This window comes from Caloenas nicobarica, chromosome 36 (assembly GCF_036013445.1).
Source record: "Caloenas nicobarica isolate bCalNic1 chromosome 36, bCalNic1.hap1, whole genome shotgun sequence".
Classification (NCBI taxonomy): Eukaryota; Metazoa; Chordata; class Aves; order Columbiformes; family Columbidae; genus Caloenas; species Caloenas nicobarica.
In genome coordinates this window covers 218,771-227,105 of record NC_088280.1, presented here as the reverse complement: position 1 = coordinate 227,105, position 8,335 = coordinate 218,771, and the positions used below count along the sequence as shown (strand labels likewise).

Here is an 8,335-nt window from a genome sequence, read left to right as displayed (position 1 = left end):
CCTGGCTCTTCCTGGCAAAGGTTGCCAAGGAAACCCCGGGATCACCGGCATCGCCCCACCCGGTACCGGCATCCCTTCGGCATCGCCCCCCAGTACCGGCATCCCTTCGGCATCGCCCCCCAGTGTACTGGCATCCCTTCGGCATCACCCCCCCGGTACCGGCATCCCTTCGGCATCGCCCCCCAGTACCGGCATCCCTTCAGCATCACCCCCCCAGTACCGGCATCCCTTTGGCATCACCCCCCCGGTACTGGCATCCCTTCAGCATCACCCCCCCGGTACTGGCATCCCTTCGGCATCGCCCCCCAGTACCGGCATCCCTTCGGCATCACCCCCCCGGTACCGGCATCCCTTTGGCATCACCCCCACCGGTACCGGCATCCCTTCAGCATCACCCCCCCGGTACCGGCATCGCCCCCCAACACGGGATTTGGGAATTATTTTCTGAATCAATTAATTATTCGACGCTGTCACTGGTGGGGGAGACCCCTCAGGGGAGGGCGCAGCCTCGTGTGTCCCCCCCCGGCCACCACGCCCCCTCTACCGGGACCCTCACCGGGTCCGGCTTCGGGTCTCGGAGCCCCCGGCGGGATGAGCCGGGGGGGGTCGTGCCCACCCGGGCGTCCGGTGCCGTTCCCGGCTGCTGCGGCACCGGCTCCCGCACCCCGAGCGGGTGCTGCCCGGTCCCCCCGTCCTGCAGCCTCGGGGGTTCCCGGTCCCGCAGCTGCCGGTCCCGCATCCCCGGAGCCTCAGAGCCCCGGAGCCGCCGGTCCTACAGTCCCCGGTCCCGCATCCCCGGAGCTCCCGATCCCGCATCCCCCGGTCTCGCATCCCCGCAGCTCCCGGTCCCGCATTCCCCCGTCCTCCATCCCCGGAGCTCCCGGTTCTGCATCCACCGGTTCTGCATCCCCGGAGTCCCCGGTCCCGCATCCCCGGAGCTCCCGGTCCCGCATTCCCCCGTCCTGCATCCCCGCAGCTCCCGGCCCCGCATCCCCCGGTCTTGCATCCCCGGAGCTCCCGGTTCTGCATCCACCGGTCCCGCATTCCCCGGTCCCGCATCCCCGCAGCTCCCGGTTCTGCATCCCCCGGTCTTGCATCCCCGGAGTCCCCGGTCCCGCATCCCCGGAGCTCCCGGTTCTGCATCCACCGGTCCCGCATTCCCTGGTCCCGCATCCCCGCAGCTCCCGGTTCTGCATCCCCCGGTCTTGCATCCCCGGAGTCCCCGGTCCCGCATCCCCGCAGCTCCCGGTTCTGCATCCACCGGTCCCGCATCCCCCGGTCCCGCATCCCCGGAGCTCCCGGCCCCGCACCCCCCGCGGCCCCGGCCATCTCACGGCGGGGGGGGCACCGGAGGGCTGGTGCCCGGGGCCGGGGCAGCACCGGGGTGGGGCTCCGGCAGCGGCGGGGACACGGGAAGGAGCCGCCCCGTTCCCGTTCCCGTTCCCGTTCCCGTTCCCGGTGCCGGTGCGGTTCCCGTTCCCGTACCTGGCCGCGTCCCGGTGCCGCGGCGCTCCCCGGCATCCACCCGCCTTTGTTTGGGGCGGCGGCCCCGGTGCCGCCGGGAGCTCCCGGTGCACAGCGGCGGCGGAAACGCGGCGGGAACGGCTGCCCCCCCGGCCCCTCCCCCGGCCCGAGCCCACGCGTGGCCCCGGCACCGGGGGCGGCCCCGCGTGCCCCCAGAGCCCCCCAGCGCCGTCCCCCGGTACCTCTGCGCGTCCCACCCGGGCCCCGGTGTCCCCATGTCCCCCCGTGTCCCTCTGCCCTCGTGGCCCCCAGTGTCCCATGTCCCTGTGTCCCCGTGTCCCCATGTCCCTGTGCCACCGTGTCCCCATGTCCCTGTGTCCCCGTGTCCCCGTGTCCCTGTGCCACCGTGTCCCCGTGTCCTCGTGTCCTCGTGTCCCTGTGCCACCGTGTCCCCGTGTCCCTGTGTCCCTGTGTCCCCGTGTCCCTGTGCCACCGTGTCCCCGTGTCCCTGTGTCCCCGTGTCCCTGTGCCACCGTGTCCCCGTGTCCCCGTGTCCCTGTGCCACTGTGTCCCCGTGTCCTCGTGTCCCCATGTCCCTGTGCCACTGTGTCCCCGTGTCCCCGTGTCCCTGTGCCACTGTGTCCCCGTGTCCCCGTGTCCCTGTGCCACCATGTCCCTGTGTCCTCGTGTCCCCATGTCCTCGTGTCCCCGTGTCCCTGTGTCCCCATGTCCCTGTGTCCCCATGTCCCCGTGTCCCTGTGCCACCGTGTCCCCGTGTCCCCATGTCCTCATGTCCCTGTGCCACCGTGTCCCCATGTCCCCATGTCCCTGTGTCCCCATGTCCCCGTGTCCCCATGTCCCTGTGCCACCGTGTCCCCATGTCCCCGTGTCCCTGTGCCACCGTGTCCCCGTGTCCCCATGTCCCCATGTCCCCGTGTCCCTGTGTCCCCATGTCCCCGTGTCCCCATGTCCCTGTGCCACCGTGTCCCCATGTCCCCATGTCCCTGTGTCCCCACGTCCCTGTGTCCCCAAGCTCCCGCTGTGTCCCCATGACCCTGGCCACCTCCCGTCCCTGTGCCACCATGTCCCTATTCCCCGTGTCCCTGTGTCCCCATGGCCCCAGACGTGCGGCACCAGCAGGTCCCTGCCCACCCTCCCGGGCCGGCCCTGCCTGAGGATGACGGTGGGGGCGCCCCCAGCCCCCCCAGCCCTTGGGGCGTCGAGCGGGCGGCCCCTCCCTCACCCCCTTTCTCCGGCGTGCGTGTCTCTTTAAAAACCACCGCCATCTTTGTGCCGGGCGAGGCGGCCGCTCCGCCGCGCGCATGCGCAGGGCGGCCTGGCGGCGCAACCGGAAGTACGCGCGGCGGCGCGTCCGGAAGTGCGCGCGTCGCGGGCGGAAGAGAAGGCGGGGCGGGCGCTGGAGGGTTCGAGAAGCGGCCGGAGGCGGCGGCCCCGGGGCGGCCCGGCCATGGTGGATTACAGCGTGTGGGACCACATCGAGGTCTCGGACGACGAGGACGAGACTCACCCCAACATCGACACCGCCAGCCTGTTCCGATGGCGGCACCAGGTGCGCTCGGGGAGGCCTAAGGCCGCGCAACCCCCCCCCCCCCCCCAGCTCCAGGCCCGTTCCCATGGCAACCGGGACCCCCGTGGGGAGGGGGAGCGGGCGGGGGGGGGCGTGTTGCCGTGGCAACCAGCGGCGGGACCCCCATGGGGGTGGGGGCTCCCCCGTTCCCATAGCAACCAGCGGCGGGACCCCCATGGGGGGGCTTCTCCTGTTGTCACAGCAACCGCCCCCCCCCCCCCGGTTCCCATGGCAACCGATGACAAGGGCCCCCCACGGGGGGGGGTCTCCCCCATCCCCTTTTTCTGCTCCCTCTGTTTCCATAGCAACCAGCCCCCCCGCCCCGGGTTCCTCCTCCCCCCCCATCCTCCCCACGACCGGGGGTCCCCCGGGGGGGCCGCAGTCCCCTCCTGCCACCCCAGGAGGCCCCTCGGGGGGGTGCAGGTGGGTGCTGGGGGGGCTCTAGGGCCGTTTTAACCCCCCCTGGAGCTGGAGGGTGGGGCTGGGCCCCCACAGCCCCCCCAGCGTCTCGCAGGGGGTTTCTCCCAGTTTGGAGTGGGGGTTAAACTGGGGGGAGGAGTTTTGCTCCTGCTTGTCCCGCAGCCAGAGCACAGCGAATCCTCAGGGACTTTAGTCGCTGTTTTCCAGATTCAGCCCCAATTTTTTGGGGGGGAGGAAAAAATCTGCCGCCCGAACTCTTCCACCAAAAGCCGCACGGAGGAACTTCATTGATTTTTCTTCTAAAACAGGCTGTTTTGGGGGTGTTCGTGTCCCTTTTTTCCTCTTAAACGGACCGTTTTGGGGTTTTTCAGAACATCTCCCATTCCACAGGGAAAACAGATCCGGGAGATGCGTCTCCGGCTTCCCTAATGAGTCCGTGAAGATAATTAACAATGAGAATTAACCCCCCCCCCCACCCCAGTGACTTGATTTCCCGTCCTGTCGCCTCCAGGCTCGCGTGGAGCGGATGGAACAATTCCAGAAGGAGAAAGAGGAGCTGGACAAAGGCTGCCGGGAGTGCAAGCGCAAACTCGCCGAGTGCCAGAAGAAGATGAAGGAGCTGGAGGTGACGGAGAGCGGGCGGGGGGAGCTGGAGAAGCTCCAGGCCGAGGCGCAGCAGCTGCGGAACGAGGAGAAGAGCTGGGAAAATAAACTGGAGGAGCTGAAAAAGAAGGAGAAGAACATGCCCTGGAACGTGGACACGCTCAGCAAAGACGGGTTCAGCAAGGTGGGTTTTGGGGGGCGCAGGGGTGTCCCTGTGTCGCCGTGTGCGCCCCCCCCCGGCCCGGGGTGACAGTTTGTGTCCCTCCGCTCCCCAGAGCGTTTTCAACGTCAAACCGGAGGAGAAGGAGGAGACGGAGGAGCAGAAAGAGAAAAAACACAAAACCTTTGTGGAGAGATACGAGAAGCAGATCAAACACTTCGGTGAGTGCGGGGAAGGGGCCGGGACCCCCCTTTTTGGTGGGGCCGAGACCCCCTTTTTGGTGGGGCTGGGACCCCTTTTTGGGGGGTCTTGGAACCCTTTTTGAGGGGGCTGGGACCCCCTTTTTGTTGGGTCTTGGACCCCTTTTTGAGGGGGCTGGGACCCCTTTTTGAGGGGGCTGGGACCCCCTTTTTGTTGGGTCTTGGAACCCTTTTTGTTGGGGCTGGGACCCCTTTTTGGGGGGTCTTGGAACCCTTTTTGGTGGGGCTGGGACCCCTTTTTGGGGGGGCTGCGACCCCTTTTTTTGTGAGGCTTGGAACCCTTTTTGGGGGGGCTGGGACCCCCTTTTTGGGGAGACTGCGACCCCCTTTTAGCGGGATCGCCCCCCATCCCCTCCAGCAGCCGGGAACTCACTCCAGTGACGTTTTGCCACATTTCTCCCAAGTTTTTTTGCCGAGGCGAAGCCTCGTTCGTCCCGATTTGGAGCTGGGGGGGTTCGGGATGAATCCTTTCTCCCCCATCCACCCCCTGTCCCCCTGACGAGGTTTCGATGCCGTTTTTGTAACGAGTTTTATGAATTTCCTGCCCTGCTCTGCAGGGATGTTGCGGCGCTGGGACGACAGCCAGAAATATCTCTCCGATAACCCTCACCTCGTTTGCGAGGAGACGGCTAATTACTTAGTCATCTGGTGCATCGATCTGGAGGTGGAAGAGGTGAGAAAATGGGCTAAAACCCCGTCTTTTCCTGCCGGGATGGCGGCGGCCTCGTCTCGCTGCAGGTCAAGATGTTTTTCCTGCCAGAAATCGGGGAATTGTGGAATTATAGAGCTTTCAGATCATCGAGTTCTGGTGTTAACCTCAAACTGCCATATTTACCACTAAACCGTGTCCCCAAGTGCCATATTGACACATTTAACCCCCCCGGGACGGTGACATTGACAGTTCTGAAACTCCACGACCCTTCAAGGGACAGAATTTGTCCAAAAAAATCTGATTTCAACCTTCCCCGGCGCAACTTGAGGCCGTTTCTTTTTGTCCTGTCGCTTGGGCGAGGAGCCTGACGCCCCGTTGTCGCCCCAACCTCCTCTTGGGGGCTTTTGGGGAGCGAGAAGGTGCCCCCGGGCCCCCCAGTTATCCAGAATAAGCCCCCCGAGCCGCCTCCACCTTGACCTTGGCTGTTCCCAGGGACGCCACATCCCCCACCTCCAATTTCTGCCTTCCATTTGCTTTGAATTCCCCTTTTTATTTTTGGTTTAACCCCCCCCCCCGCCTTGTCCTCAGCCCATCTCCGTGTCCCCCCCGCGCTGAAGAACCCAGAACTGGAGAAAATCGGGGAATAATTTGGGTCAGAAAATACTTTTTCCATCATCAACTCCAACCCTTAACCCGCCACAAACCCCAGATTCCCCCCCCACAATTCACCCACCGACATCTTTTTCTCCCCAAAAAGGGGTTGGGGATGAGCCCCCCCAACCCCCCGCTGTGCAATTGGGTGAATTTTGGGGTCCTCACCCCTTTCCCCCCCCAGAAACACGCGCTGATGGAGCAGGTCGCCCACCAGACCATCGTCATGCAGTTCATCCTCGAGCTGGCCAAGAGCCTCAAGGTGGATCCCAGAGCTTGTTTCCGGCAATTTTTCACCAAAATTAAGGTAAAAACCCCCTAATTCCCCCCGCCAGGTGGTTGATTTCCCCCCCCAGGTAGTTAATCCCCCCCCGGGTTGGTGATTTCCCACCGCGGTGACTTTTCAGCAGCTCGCGGGGTGAAGATAAATCGCCACCGAATTAATTTTTTTGGGTGCGTTTTTGGGCGACCCTTAAGGGGTCGGGGGTGGGGGGGACAATTTGCGGGGGGGGACACACACAAAAAATTAATCTCTTATCATGGAGATTAAACCGTTTGGGACCCTGGGCTGGATTTTTGGGGGGGGTGGCGAGAAAACAGGGTTTTTGCGTCGCCCGTCGTGTCGAATGAAGCGATGGAAGGAGCTGGATGTGAAGTCGTGAGGGGGGATTTGGGACAATTTGGGGACAAAACGAATCTCTTGTCACGGACATGAAACCCTTTGGGACCCCGGGGTGGATTTTTGGGGTGGAAAGCGAGGATTTTGCCCCCACCGTGTTGCGCAGACGGCCGACCAGCAGTACATGGAGGGTTTCAACGACGAGCTGGACGCTTTCAAGGAGCGGGTGCGCGGCCGCGCCAAGGCCCGAATTGAAAAAGCGATGAAGGAATACGAGGAAGAGGAGCGACAAAAGCGCCTGGGACCCGGGGGGCTCGACCCCGTGGAGGTTTACGAGTCCCTCCCCCCCGTGAGTATGAGTTTTTGGGGGTAAACCAGCCAATTTTGGTCATATCGTCACACCCTGGGCGGGGGTTTAATGTGTTTTTCAGGAGCTGCAGAAATGTTTTGACGTCAAAGATGTTCAGATGTTGCAAGACACGATCAGCAAAATGGATCCGACCGTGAGTTTTTGTTCTTCTTTCCCTAAAAAATAACCCCAGGGGGGCTTTTAGCCCACCCCCCCCAAAAAACCTTTTTCTCGCTCTTTTTTTCATTTAGGAAGCCAAATACCACATGCAACGTTGCATCGATTCGGGGCTTTGGGTCCCCAACGCCAAAACGGGGGAAGGGGCTGAAAAAGGAGGCGGCGGCGAAGCCGTTTATGAGGAAATTCCCAAGGAAAACGGCGACGGGGAGAAAGGAGACGCGTGAAAAAGAGGCGGAAAGGGTTGAAAAAAGGTGTAAAGGCTCCAAAAAAAGGCGTAAAGCGTAAAAAAAACCGGCGTAAAGGCTAAAAAAAAAGGTGTAAAGCATAAAACCAATTCAGTGTAAAGGCTTAAACAAAGGCAAAAACCATAAAAAAAGTTTGTAAAGGCTGAAAAAAAAGCATAAATCATAAAAATAGTGTAAGATATTAAAAAAAAAAGGCACCAAGGGGTCTCTCCCTCCTCCCCTCACCCCCCACCCTTTACGCGCCTTTTGGTGACATCACGGAGCTGCTGCCCCCGCCTTGTCCCCCCCCACGGCCCGGGGGGGGTTTGGGGGGTTTAATGCTGGAGGGGGAGGTTTTGGGGGGGTCGGTTGGTGCGGGCGCGACTGTGGCGTTGAATAAAGAGATGGAAGGAGCTGGATGTGGAGTCGTGGGGGGGGGATTGGGGACAGTTTGGGGGTGGGGGGGGACAAGACGGAGCCCCCCGGGGTGGGATTTGGGATAATTTGGGGACAATTTGGGGGGGGACAAGATGGAGCCGCCAGGGGTGGATTTGGGAAAATTGGGGGGTGGGGGGGGGGGGGAAAGATGGAGCCCTTGGCGGGGGGGCATTGGGGACAGGACCCCCCGGCAAGGGGGGTTTGGGGGACCAGCTGTGCCCATGGCTCTATCTGGATGTGTCCCCTCGTTTAGAAGCAGCTGTGGCCCCGCCCTATCCAGCTGTGACTCCGCCCTATCCAGCTGTGGCCCCGCCCTCCCCCAGGCTCCGCCCCCTTCCCACTCTCCAGCCAATCGCCGCCGCCGCCAGCCCGTCCCGGGGCGTGGTCTCACGCAGCGCCCCGCCCACCGGACGCAGGCGTGTGGGCGTGGCGGGCGGAGAACCAATGGCAGCGCGCGTCTCTGCGGCCCAATGGGAGGCGGCGGCTCTGCGGGGCGCAGGGAGGCGGAGCGGCGGCCGGGCCGGCGGGGAGCGGGACGCGGGACCCGGGACGCGGGGCCGGTACGAGCGGGACCCGCGGCCGGTACGAGCGGCGGGGGCGGGATTGGGGGGCCCGAGGGACGGGGGACGGGGACTGGGGGGTGTGGGGGGGTCAGAGCCTGCGAGGTAGGGGCCTGTCCGGAGTGTCCGGGCCTGTGGGGTCAGGGGACTGGGGGGGTCCGGGTGTG

General features: G+C 63.8%; 1 protein-coding gene across 1 annotated transcript; it reads left to right on the top strand.

Moving 5' to 3' along the window:
* Positions 1 to 2,855: 2,855 nt before the first annotated feature.
* CDC37 (cell division cycle 37, HSP90 cochaperone) lies at positions 2,856 to 7,541 on the top strand. Its single transcript, XM_065655051.1, has 8 exons — positions 2,856 to 3,034; positions 3,984 to 4,259; positions 4,351 to 4,456; positions 5,053 to 5,168; positions 5,983 to 6,105; positions 6,584 to 6,766; positions 6,849 to 6,920; positions 7,018 to 7,541. The coding sequence occupies exons 1-8, from the start codon at positions 2,933 to 2,935 to the stop codon at positions 7,168 to 7,170; spliced, it is 1,131 nt and encodes a 376-aa protein (XP_065511123.1). The 5' UTR covers positions 2,856 to 2,932; the 3' UTR covers positions 7,171 to 7,541.
* Positions 7,542 to 8,335: the final 794 nt, after the last annotated feature.